This window comes from Echinops telfairi, unplaced genomic scaffold, assembly GCF_000313985.2.
Source record: "Echinops telfairi isolate 266 unplaced genomic scaffold, ASM31398v2 ScPeMD7_2573;HRSCAF=3158, whole genome shotgun sequence".
Lineage (NCBI taxonomy): Eukaryota > Metazoa > Chordata > Mammalia > Afrosoricida > Tenrecidae > Echinops > Echinops telfairi.
In genome coordinates this window covers 10,612,691-10,626,537 of record NW_022106471.1, presented here as the reverse complement: position 1 = coordinate 10,626,537, position 13,847 = coordinate 10,612,691, and the positions used below count along the sequence as shown (strand labels likewise).

General features: G+C 38.3%; 1 protein-coding gene across 1 annotated transcript in view; it reads right to left on the bottom strand.

The window, feature by feature from the left end:
- Positions 1 to 13,847, bottom strand: part of USP34 (ubiquitin specific peptidase 34) — a 175,820-nt gene that overhangs the window by 91,129 nt on the left and 70,844 nt on the right. The window contains 5 exon segments of the mRNA XM_004710200.3: positions 243 to 326; positions 438 to 560; positions 2,956 to 3,081; positions 10,534 to 10,743; positions 11,043 to 11,143. Of these exon segments, the coding sequence (XP_004710257.1) occupies positions 243 to 326; positions 438 to 560; positions 2,956 to 3,081; positions 10,534 to 10,743; positions 11,043 to 11,143 (644 nt within the window).

Here is a 13,847-nt window from a genome sequence, read left to right as displayed (position 1 = left end):
TGTACAAATGCGCTTTACACAATTGATGTGTGTATGGATTGGGATAACAGTTGTATGAGCCCCTAATAAAATGTTAAAAAAAAAAAAAAGGGAATCAACAATTTCAAATAATGCCTGATTTTAAACGACACTTTCTCTTAACAGTAAATTCACAAAAAGCTAACAACTATGGTATCCCATTTTTAAATTTTGGAGGTTCACTATTTTATCAAAAGATGGCAAAACATGTAATGTGGTCAAACCTTGCAACTCCAGGAATTTTTACTATTTTCCACTTGATCCTCACTTGAATCATCTGAATCTGGATAAAGATCACTGTAACTTCCCTGTAGAAGAGGGGGGTGAAAGATCATTCTAGAATCAAAAGATAAATTCTGGGAGTTTGCTCCAGATAGAAGAACACAAACAGGTAATGACAATCATGGAGGTGCTATTACCGTTGACTCTCTTCTTATTCTTCTGTTAGGTTTCCCCAGTGCTTCAATAATTTCCAGAGCATACAACAGCTTGTGGGCACTCTTCATTTTGAGAAGTTCTTTCCAGTTAAGCCCATCGTTATTCTTAAAGAAAACAAAAGAGAAGAAAAACTAAACTTTTTAAGATAATTTACTAAATTCAAAACTAAACTCACTGCTATCAACTCAACTCTGACTAAGAGCGACTCTATGGGAATGGGTGGAACTCTTCGGTGAGTCTCTGAGACTCTTTACAGAAGTCAAATGTCTCCTTTTTCTCCAGTGGAGCTGGTGTATCCAACTGCTGGCCTGTAGATTAGCAGTCCAATAACTAAAAAAATTCTAAAAGAACTTTAAAGAATTTGGCACTACTTAAAAATTGTGAATATGTCAAATGTGATGACCGGTTAATATAACTGGTATTATACACTTAAAATACCAACTACTATTCATTAAAATAAATAGTACTATGAAAAAAGGGTAAAGGGAGAATGGGTAGGAAAGAGGGAACCGATTACATGGAACTATACGTGACCTCCTCTCTGGGGGACAGACAACCGAAAAGTGGGTGAAGGGAGACGTCGGACAGGGTAAGATATGACAAAATACCCATTTATAAACTATCAAGGGCTCATGGGGGAGGGGGGAGCGGGGAGGGAGGGGGAAAATGAGGACCTAATGTCGGGGGTTTGAGTGGAGAGAAAATGTTTTGAGAAACGATGTACAAATGCGCTTTACACAATTGATGTGTGTATGGATTGGGATGACAGTTGTATGAACCCCTAATAAAATGTTTAAAATAAAAAAAAAAGGCTAATTTTCTAATCTTCGCAATAAATGAGACAATCTAGCATGCTTCCAATGCAAAAACACAAAAGAAGATTAGTTGAATATATCAACTAAATGTCTAGTTAATACTATGCTACACCTACATACGTAGTCACATACAAAATACATGCACTTTTCTACTCTCAATTTATGCAATAATGCCATTCACATTTAGCACTATCTCTAAAAATAGTGTTATTGTTAAAACTCTGAATCAACAAACACCATTTCAGAGCCCATTACTTTTTACTGTTAAGTTGGGTGAACTCCAGGACCTTCTGACATCAGATGACAGTGCTCTAAACCCTGGATAGCTATTAGTATAATATTGGGACATTTGTCTATCTACTCATCCTGGGAAATGTTATATCAGTGAAAACTAACTACAAAAAAAATAGAGATTTTGAAAAGTATTTTTAATTTTAAAGATTTCTTTACAAAGCTATGCAACATCGATACATGTAGGATGGTGCGCCTACTTCACTGAGCAGACGTGTTATACATTTCACCTCACTTCCCTGCCCGTCACAATTCTGTTGATTTTTATCAGCACTCAAACCCTAATGCAGGTCATTTCTTAAACTTACTGTATTTTCTCTAAACATTATTTGTTATTGCAATATTTAGAGCAGACAGAAGATTAAAGAAACGTAAGTCACTATTTTTAAAGTTAATTTCAAAAAACATCCTTGTTTTGTATTATCCATTACTAATAATCAAATAAACAAATATAAAAAATTGGCATTTTTGACAAATCCAGAGGGAAAAACGCTAATTAAATTTATTGTGAATATGAGTCGACAGGCAATCTCACAAACTGCCAGTAGAAATGCAATCTAGTACCATCTCCAAGGAGAGTAAAATCTTAAAATGCACATGTTTTTTGGCTGCACAATACCACTGACAAACATGCACTGTAAGAATCAACAGATAATACATGCAATATTGACTGTAGAAGTCCAACAGTGTTTTATAGAAACATTCTCATCCTTGAAAAAAAAAATTCTCATTATCAAAATTACACTCTTAATTATTGCTGAATGCAGCTCGTTAACTTCAACTATGATTTAGAATGCAATAATTTGAATAAAAAAGTACTAATTCACATGAAATTAAGTTATTTCATTCATACTATTGTCATCAATAAGTAGGTACTAGCCTACACAGAAAATAATTTTGTGTAATGGACTACTTTAGTAGAAAAGGAGATTCCAGTAAGAGGCTCTGATGACACTGTGGTTGAAACTGCCTGGTTTCTAACCACAGATCAGTGATTCAGACATGCCACCTGTTCAAGAGAAAGACGACCGTGGCTCCGAGTTGTAACCAACTTGATGGTAATGGGTTTAATAGTCAATCTAATGAAATAACTAAAGCAACGGTGCTCAGAATTTTAAAAAGTGAAAGTTGACAAACTACTGATTTTTTAATTGTTCAATGCAAACATGTTTTATATAGCGATTATCTCTGGGACTGCATTAAATTTATTAATATGGAAAAAAAACAACCCCTTGAGAATACAGAAATAATTTTAATATATATATGTAGTTGCACGATAAACTTAATTCCTTACTTCATAAGTTATACAATTCCTTGTGAACTGAGTTTGAGGAAAACAGGATTTAAAAATACAAAATGACTCTAGCCACCATACAGGTTGTTGCAGGCTCACCTGTTCATCTGAGATACTCTGAAACGCCATCAACATGTTAGGGCACGTCGGAAGAAGCATCAGTAGTTCCCAGACACGCCGAGACAGATTTTCTGCATGAAGATGAAGCTCTTCACATCTTAAGCTCTACAAAACACAGAACATTTATCTAGTCAGAGTAATAAAGACAATAAAAACTTCAACTTTTCTAATAACTATCAAATTGCATATTTCTTATTCTACTTTTTTGAAAGTAAGAAATGAAAGTTTATATTGAATGCAATTTATTGAATAAGTCAGAGATTGACTTTAAGTTTAATCTATAAATCTGGCCATGTTCCTCATGAAGTTTTTAAAATATGAGGGGAAATAAACATGTATTGCAACAAAATTAGATACCATTACAGAACAGCCATCTCCAAGTGGGATGCTAACGTTTCCCTGTATGTCCATCTAGGACTATATACTTCTGAAGGTAGCATTCCCAACTCTCCAGTACTCTCCATGTCATTCTGTGCTCTGTGATTTGCATCAAGATGAAAGAATAGTTCTATCATTCTTGAGCAACTCCCATCCTGTTCACTTAAATGTTTTATAAGTTTGGGAAACAAAAATTAGTATGAAGAGGCAAGAGAAGAGCTGTAAGGATGGATAGATTGAGGTTTCCCAAAAAAATTCTCCCAAGGCAGAACTTGCTAACCTCAAAGAATGAGCAGGTACGCTGTTGTAAAAGAAAAAAATTCCCCAGAATAACTCTCCTGGTCTAACTCATAGCAATGTGCATTTTCAATTTTCAAAAACAAAACAACTACCATGCTTGTCTGGAAAATCTATAAATTGTGCCCCCACTGAAACCTGAAAAGCAGCTGCCCTAACTTTTTGAGGTGCCTCTGTCTTAACAGGTCCAGCAGATCCCACCCCCTTCACCTCTCTGATAGTTTGTTGCATTCTGCTGGCTTGTGTGTTGCTGTGATGCCGGGAGCTTTGTCACTGGTATTTCAAATACCAGCAGGGTCACCCAGAGTGAACAGTTTTTAGCAGAACTTCCAGAGTGAAAGCAGACTATAAGAAAAAAAGCTGTCCACTTCAAAAACCCTAATGAGTAGAAGAACATTGTCAGAGATAATGCTAAAAGATGAGTCCCTCAGGTCATAAGACTGCAGTTTGAATTTGCTAGACACTCTTAAGGGGAGAAAAGCTGAGTCTTTCTACTCCCCTGAAGATTTACAGCCGCACCCCCAAAGGGACATTTTAGTCTGACCTGTAGGGTTGCAATGAGTCCGAGCTGATTCAATGACAATGAGCAGGGTCTGAGCAGACCTTGCTTGGAAGACTTCTCTGATGGAACCTTTTTTGCTTTTTAAAGAAACCCTATCAAGATTAACAAAAATACATTACTGAGAAAACCTGTCAGTTTCCTGAGGCATGTTTAAAAACATTTTGTTTGAAATAACCTCAAGCATTCATGAACAGGAACCCTAATAGCCATACTTTTCACTTACCCTGAAAAGTCAAATTATTTTTTTCATAAGGCGCTATCAGTAAGTTTCAAAAGGACTACCATTTTCTTCCTCTTTGTTCCATTTCAAATCATGGTGCCACTGCTTCTACTATTTTGCTAACCCACACCTACTTTCCCCTCTTAGAATACCAAAGAGAAAGAGGAAAGTAAACAATGCTAAAGAACCACCTACTTTTTTCCTCATTATTAATAGATTATTAGAACTCAGTAAGGTGCTAAGACTATCAGGCTAATGAATATTTCAGAGTCTATACAAATAGCCCAGGTTTCCAAAAGTCTTCATGTAGAAAATAAACAGAGAACTTACAAATTGGAAAGCAATTTTCCCATTGATACAGCAGACAAGGGGCCACTCTCAAAAACCTATAGAAAATGTCAATACCTCAAACATAAAAAAGGCATATAATCCAATATAATCCATATAATCCAATTGCAGAATGGGCAGAGAACCTGGACAGTTCACCCAACAAGAAATCCAGGCGGCCAACAAACCTGAAGAAGTATTAGATCACCAGATACCTGAAAGATACCTATCAAAACAACAGTAAGACATCACCTCACACTGACAGTAACAGCAAAGTTCAAAAAAACAAATGCTTGAGAGGGTGTGAAGAGATTGGAACTTTCGTACACACTGGATGCGACAGTGAAAAGGTACAACCACAGTGGAGAGTGGTACGGTGCTTCCTCAAACCTTAGGACTAGAGATACCACATGGCCCAGCTATCTCTCTGCTGTATACCCTAGAGAAGGGACGTCAAAGCAAGAACAGAACCCTGCACACTCATGTTCACTGCAGCACTGTTCACATGAGCAGATGTCAACAACCTAAATGCCCGTCAGTAGAAGAATAGATAGAGTATGGGACACACACTATGGAATGCTGTAGACTCCGAAAGAACCATAAAAATGTGAAGCACTTCAGCACATGGATGGATTCCGAGAACATGAAGCTGAGTGAAATTAGTCAATCACTAAGAGACCTTAGTTAAAAAAGGAAATCTGAGACAAACATTTCCATTCCAAAAGAAACAGGTTGATGGCTGGGGAGGAGTGTATGAAACAATGAGTTAGAGCAGTAGTTCTCAACCTTCCTAATGCTGCGACCCTTTAATACAGTTCCTTATGTGGTGGTGACCCCAAACCATAAAATTATTCTCATTGCTACTTCATAACTGTAATTTTGCTACTGTTATGAATCGTGATGTATATATCTGATATGCAGTGTATATTTTCATTGTTACAAATTGAACATAAACATAATTAAAGCATAGTGATTAATCACAAAATAATGTTATGTATTGTGAAATATTTATGTGTTTTCTGGTGGTCTTAGGCAACCCCTGTCAAAGGGTCGATCAACCCCCAAAGGGGTCACAACCCACAGGTTGAGAATCACTGAGCTAGGGGGTAGTAGGGTACTAACATGGGTTAAAGGGAAGGTAGTATTCTACGAGGAGGAGTAAACGGGGGGTGTGGGGGGAGGGAAACATGGCAAACAAGAGTTAAGTACTTTCAGTTGTTGAATACAAAACATACGTAAACGCCCACACTAATTCACAATAAAAAGTTAAAAATAACAATAGCCTAAGTCTCTAGGTCTCACTAAAGGCCAATTCCCCTAAAAGCTAAAATTTATTCTTGCATTTTTCCAGAGTATGAGTTTGTTTAGTATTATACTATTGCTGCTGTCATAATTATTCTTTGTTATAATTCTGTCTTAGAGATGTTAAAGGAACCCTGGTAATGTAGTTTTGAGCTGGGCTGTGATCTGCAAGGTCAGCAGTTCGAAACCAGAAGTCACTCCATAACTGAAAGAAGGGACTTTCTATGGCCATAAAGAGTTAGTCTCAGAAACTCACAGGGGCAGTTCTAAACCTACCCTATTGGGTCTGCTAGGAGTCAACGTTGACTTGACGGCGGTGAGTTTTCAGACATGGGAATCTTTTTCTTGTTGCAGCTTGCTGTTGTCAAGCCAGCTCCCACTCATAGTGACCCTATGTACAGCCAGACAAAACAATGCTGAGTCCTGTGCCACCTTGTCATTGTTCTCCTGGTTGAACCCATTGCTGGGAGTCCCAGTGTCAATCCAACTTATCATTCAGTCCTCCTCTTTACTGCTGCCCCTCTACTTTACTGAGCATGATGTTCTTCTCCATGGTCATGTCCAAAGTACACGAGACCCAGTCTCACCATTCTTGCCTTTAAGCAGTATCCAAGTTGTGCTTCTAAGACAGATGTTTGTTCTTTTGGCAACCTATGGGTCTTTAGATATTCTTCACCGGTAATTCAAATGCATCAATTCTTCACTCTGCCTTATTCAATATCCAACTTTCACATGCATAGGAGGCAACTAAAAATACCATAGCTTAGAACAGGCATATCTTAGTCCTTAAAGTAACCTCTGCATTTTACAACACTTTAGAGAGGTCTTTTGCAAGAGATTTACCTATTACAATGAGTTTTTTTATCTCAACTCCTGCTCCCATGAGCAAGGATTGTCGATACATGCAAGAAAAACCCTTTACAACCTGAACCTTTTCTCCATTTATCATGATATTACCAACTGGTCCAGTTGTAAGGAGGATTTTGGTCTTTAATTGTAATCCATACTGAAGGCTGCCGTCTTTCATCTTCTTCAGTTAAGTGCTTCAAAAGTCCTCGCTTTCAGCAATCAAGGTTTGTCATCTGCATATCACAGGTTGTCCATAAGCCTTCCTCAAATCCTGATGCCACATTCTTCTTTGTATAATCCAGCTTCTCCAATTATCTGCTCCCTATACAGATGGCAAAAGTATGGTAAGAGGATACACACAGTGCATACTTTCCTTGATTTTAGACCAGAGTATGCCCTTGTTCCGTTTGCAAAACTGGCTCTTAATCGAGGTACAAGGTTCTGCATGAGCACAAGGTGTTCTGGAATTCTTGTTCTCAAACCTATCCATAGTTTATTATAATCCACATAGCTGAATTCCTTGGTATAGTCAATAAAACACAAGGTAACATATTTCTGATGGTCTCTGCTTTCAACCAACATCCAAATGACATCAGCAACGATACCTTGTCACATGTCTTCTTCTGAGTATGGTCTGACCCACTGGCAGCTCCCGGTCAATGTAGTGCTGCCACCTTTGATGGAAGATCTTCAGCAAAAACTTTACTTGCATGTAATATTAATGATATTGTTCTATAATCTGAGCATTCTATTGGGTCCCCTTTCTTGGGGATTGGCAGAAATATCAGTTAGCCAAGTAGCTATCTTCCAAATTTCCTAGCATAGATGAGTCAGTGGTTCCAGGGCTTCAACAGCTTATTGGAACATTTCAGTTGACAGTCCATCAATTCCTGGACCCTTGCTTTTGGCTAATGTTTTCAGTGCAGCTTGAAGTTCTTTCTTCTTCAGTACTACTGGTTCTTTCACGCATACTACCTCTTGAAATAACTGAATGCTGCCTAGTTGTTTTTGGTACAGTCACTATGTGAAGATCAGCTGTGCTCTCCACTTTGGGGAGGTTTCCAAATCATAAAATAGAACATTTAAATGAGAACATCTGAGAATGATAACATCAGCAAACTACATGATGCAAAAATGTTACTAACAGTAAGGTGTTCCCCCTCCCTCAAAGTGCAGTCATGAGATTTTTTCCCTAACAAGTATTTCATAAATTGGGGACTTCCGTAGACATAGCCAGTCCCATAGAAGTAGGCAGACAGGAGTAAGAGGAAGAAATAAGAGAGAAGTACCAGAAAGAAAGAAGGCAAGAAAGAAACTCCTAAAAATAGCTGTAGCTTGGGTACAAGGGTTTAATTACCGAAGACAGATAGATGTAGATGCCTGGACAGGGCCCTGTAAGAATCAGTGGTGATGGCAAAGACTGCTTGCTACTAGGAATGCAGCTAAAAGAGCTGACCAAATTGGTCCACTAGGTAGGAATGGGGCCAAGTAGGAGTGGATAGGCTAGCAGTAGGCACCATCTTCTCTTCAGAGGGTCTAGAGGAGGTATGAAGGCTAAGCAGTGGTGTGAACAACAAAGAAAAAGCCTGTAAGCCTGCACGGCCACAAGGAGCTGAGAGAAGCTGTGCTGCAGTGAAAACGAGTTGTGTTCTACACTTTGGGGAGTCGTCCAAGCTTTACGTATATGCTTCCAGACCCCACACTGTAGTCTGTGATTTTCTTAATAAATCACTTATCTCTAAGTATGGTCTGTGAGTTCTGTGTGGCCACTACAGTGGATTATTAAACCCAGCAGAAAAACCATAGAGGGCAATGGGAGGTATGGCTGTATCTGAAATGGTTAAAATGGTTGAAGAGTAAAGGTAAATTCAACCTCCATTCATAGAATCAGCTTTGGGCTGATCTTGATTTTCATAATCCCCCTGAAGCTAACCGTGCTCCTATTACTTCCATCATTTCACTGTTGTTTCAACCTGCTGTCCAATCCATTAATGTCCACGGTCACCACCCTACTCAAGGGCAGTATCAACTCTTTCCTGGGTCAGCATATTAGTTTCCTTAATACATTTGAGTGACAGGAATAGAGAAACACAAATGTATTATCTATAGAAGAAAGATCAGAACATGTCTATGTTCCTCCTTCTTAAAACCCTTAAATTCTTTCCACTTCAGAGTACAACAGAAATGTCTTATCACGATTTGGCTTTTCACCTTTCCAATGTCACTGACCTCATTGCACTCTGTCACCTCCTTCCCATTCTACTGATTAGCTGTTCTGTCCCTTCCCAAACTTGGAGTCCTTTCCTACTGCAAGGGTTGTAGGACTCGGATTACTCTGACCACATCATTCCCTGTATCTTCACTGTCTCCTTTCAACCTCCCAGTTTAGATTACATAAGGTCCTTCACAGAAATCTTCACAAACATCTAATAGATAAATGCATCTCTAGTCACCTCAACATGCCAATAACGGCATGTCTCATTCTTAGCAACTATCATTGTATAAATAAGAGGGCTTCAAATAAATGTGTGGGAAAATGGAAATAAAAGTTAGAACCATTCTATGAATTTGTGTTAAGAACACAGCTATTAACTGTTAATTTATTTGAAATTATTCCTGTCAGGTTTGTTCATTATTTTCTGACGCACTTCTGAACTCAAGGAATGTTGGAACTGTATCTGATTCAGGACTTTGAACAGGTTTGGTGATGGATAATGCTTCAAAACCAAAACCAAAGTTGCAAATTGTGCTTCTACCAGAATGATGACTGGAACGGTAAACTTTCAGGTCGAAGCACGGGAATGGCAGGCTTGAATGAAGCATGCCGCCGAGGCCTTTCAGGAATCCGATGCAGGAAACGATCGAGGCCAGGCCTACAGAGAGCCACAAACACGCTACACAAAGCAGTCTCTCCAGGGCACTGTGGCTTCCACAGCTGAGGGAGAGATTTGGTTGCCAGGCAACGCACAAGCTGCCCTTGTTTTTCTACCAGGGCACTGATTATGTACTCTTCCATGCTGGACACCAACTGTTTGACACACTCGGGTCCATTCCAGTTACACTTTATAAGCCATGAGAAAAGTGGGAAGAACAACACAAAACCCTGGTCTCTTTAGTAACTGTCTTCTAACAATGCCGCAAACTGTATGCCTGAATCACTTACATAACTAATTAATACATGAATGGGCCCTCAGAGTTTATAGTTCTTTAGAGATAACTTGAAATTTTTTTCTTCTCAACAAGGAGTAAGATTCTGAAAATAAAAGCTAAGATTAAAAAAAACATTTTTTGAGCTTAATGGCCACAACAGAAAAGTGGGTGAAGGGAGACGTCGGACAGGGCAAGATATGACAAAATAACAATTTATAAATTATCAACGGTTCATGAGGGAGGGGGGAGCGGGGAGGGAGGAGAAAAATGAGGACCTAAGGCCAGGGGCTCAAGTCGAGAGGAAATGTTTTGAGAATGAGGGCGGCAATGAATGTACAAATGGACTTTACACAATTGATGTGTGTATGGATTGTGATAAGAGTTGTATGAGCCCCTAATAAAATGATTAAAAAAAAAAAAGAAATTAAAAAAAAAACAAAACTTTTTTTTGTTAAAGCTAAAATATAGTCACCTCACTATCTTCTACTGCCACTTTTCCTGAGGGTGGTTTAAATGATGCGAGCATCTCTAACAAATCAAAAAGAGTAGTTAGATGAGGTTCTTGTAAAAGCAAAAGCATCGGAATGTTGTCCTTCTGAGGGGGTGGGAGGCAAGATGCTGGCAGCTGAACTCCTTCCCCTTTCCGCTCTCTTCTTGGAGCACCCAACGATACAAACACCATCTAGAAAAAGAGGAAGGGGGTGAGATAACAAAGGCACAAATCAAAGTTCTGGTTAATAAAACAACATCAGTAACTGTCTTATGGTAAAAGTAACCTCACTTACATGTCTTAATATAACAAAAGCATTAAGAATTGCTTTTAAATTATAGAAGAGGCTTCCGAAAGCTCCTGGGATACTTCCTTTATGTTCTCATTTCCTTTACCCACAAACTCTTTGAAGCCCCCTTGTGTAATTTACAACTTCAATACTGACTAGAATTCAAGATGATTCCAACTCAAATCACATTTTCTATGTGTACCTGCATATCCTTAAAACCAAGCTCATGAAGGGCCTTTTCATCATAATCTGTAGTTAACTCATGGCCAGAAGAAATCATCCTGACAGGTCCCATGAGGCCTCCTGGACAAGAGCAAAAGATTGAAGTGAACATTCTTAACAATAGTCCATTTCCTTATTGACAAGATAATGACAATAAAGTCCACTGGCAGTTAAGTTTAATGAATTCTTCAGAAGTGGAGAAAGCACAAAACACATTTCCTGCGTATTTTCTGTTGTCTGATATTAGCCTTATTTATGCAGTGAAAATCACAAGAAAATTCTCTTTAACACTTGTCTACCTCGAGCAACTTGAGTTTATTTATAAATATACGAAATTTTACAAGGGAAAAGTCCTCTAGAAGCTTCCTAGGACTTTACACTATTCCAAAACAAAACTTAAGAGAGGAATCAGATTCTTTAATACCTAACTGCTGAAGAAACTAGAATGTATTTATAATGAAGAAGTTCGCTCTTCTCTATTATGATTCAGCAACACTCCTCCCCCCCTCTATCAGTAAAACACCAGAATAGAAAACAAGAAAAACTCTGACTAGGAAAAAATAAACTCAGCTGCAACTTTTAATTAGAGTCATGGTAAATTCAGTGGACTGAGGCAATTTAACTCTAGAACACAGTCATTTTGCTTCCTACTTTTCCAGTGCTCATTTCCCAGCACCTCCTGCTGACCTCATGACGTCGGCCTTCCCTGCTCTTCCTATAAAACACCCAACATGTTCCTATCTCAAGGTCTAAGCTGTGTCCCACTCTTCCAGAGCAATTCACGTGGCTCATCTGCTCACTTCATTCAGGGAAGGGACATAGGCTGTGTACCAGAATTGTAAATGTAAGTAGACATTTATTTCCCTTCATTAAACAAAATTCCTTACAAGATAACTATAAAAAAACAAAAGTAAATTGTGGGAATGCAATATAGGTAGTCCCTGGATTACTAATGTCCAATTCACATAAGTCTGTACAAACCGTAGTTACACATGAACAAGATTAGGTGTATTAAATTAAAAACTCAAGTTATTGACAATGGTTTATAATAGCAAGTAGATATTCTGTTAGCAAGTAGATATTTTGTTGCAGCAGCCATTCGAAGATTATTACTATTGTGTTATTACCTTAAAAGGGGCCCTAGTAACAGAGCAAGGTGAGCAGTTCGAAACACCCACCACACCTTCAGGAGAAAGACGGCCTTTATACTATTCCCATAAACAATGAGTCTTGGAAAGCCAGGAGGTCAGTTCTGCTCTGGTGTATATGACTGCTATGAGTTGACACAGACTGAATGGCAGTGAGTTTCTTTTAGTGTATCTAGAAGTACCTATCTATATTTCTGATGCACAGAAAGGTACACTATATACTAAGACAGACATTTGACTAACTTTACGTAAAACCATACTTAAACTTGTTTCGATTTATATAAAATTAGGCTTAAAACAGGAATGGAATGGCTATACATGTCAAAATAAAAAGCCTAACAGAGCAAAAAGTAATAGGAGGATGAAAGCTTACGTACAGTTGATGCTTTAACAGAGTGGGTTGGAAAGAGGGAATCGATTAAAAGGAACTATATGTGACCTCCTCCCTGGGGGACGGACAACAGAAAAGTGGGTGAAGGAGACGTCAGACAGGGCAATATATGACAAAATAAAAATTTATAAATTATCAAGCACTCATGAGGGAGGGGGGAATGGGGATGGAGGGGGAAAAATGAGGAGCTTATGGCCGGGGCTTAAGTGGAGAGGAAATGTTTTGAGAATGATGAGGGCAATGAATGTACAAATGTGCTTTACACAATTGATATATGTATGGATTTTGATAAGAGTTGTATGAGCTCCTAATAAAATGATTAAAAAAAAAACAAAACATCAGTTGGAACGCATGTCCATAACAACAGTCAGTGTTAACACTTCTCATCTGTCCGCAAGTGGGCTGAGTCAATGGGGTATCACAGCAAAACGAAATCTCTCACATGTTTCATCAAGTTCAGTGCAATGCTATAAACTTGCATGGACCTTTAAAGTGTCATTAATGATATTGAAGTGTTCCCAAGAAGAAAAGTCATGAAATTAAAAGAAAAAGTTGAACTGTGTTAACATGTACCCAAAATTGTGTTGTGCAGCTATAGTTACCAGTCACTTAAAAACAAATTAATTCTTGGGGGTATAGTGGAGTGGAGGGAGCACAAGGAAGAGTTGGGAGCAAATGGAGAGCTAATAACAAGGAGTATAAGAAAGAAGAAAATGATTGTGGTAATAATTGAACAACTCTTCTGGAAATGACTGAATTGTATGCTATGTGGATTATATCTCAATAAAACTGTTATATGTTTAAAAAAAGAAAGATTAATTCAACCTAAGGACCCTTGTTAAAAGAAAAAGGGAATTCATGGAGCTGATACTATTATGCCAGCAGACATGAAAGCATACTTTTCACCAAATACTTTTAATCTCATACTGAAAATACAGGTTTTATATTGATGCAGTATGTATGTAACTTACAAAATTGTTTATGTTACTGATGTGGTGAAGTCAAATTACTTGATATGGCTCTTCTAGCCACAGTCTAACTCCCATACACACCTAAATGACTACGTAAGAGTTTGCAAAGCAGCCTTAAAAGACTAACTTATGCACCCATTTGTCTTCAGTGATCCGTTAGACACCTCGTGATCACACAGGCTGAAATGTTGTTCCATGTGGGCTTTGTTGCTTCTGAGCTAGATGGTCGCTTGTTTACCTTCAAGCTTTTAAGACCCCAGACGCTATATCTTTTG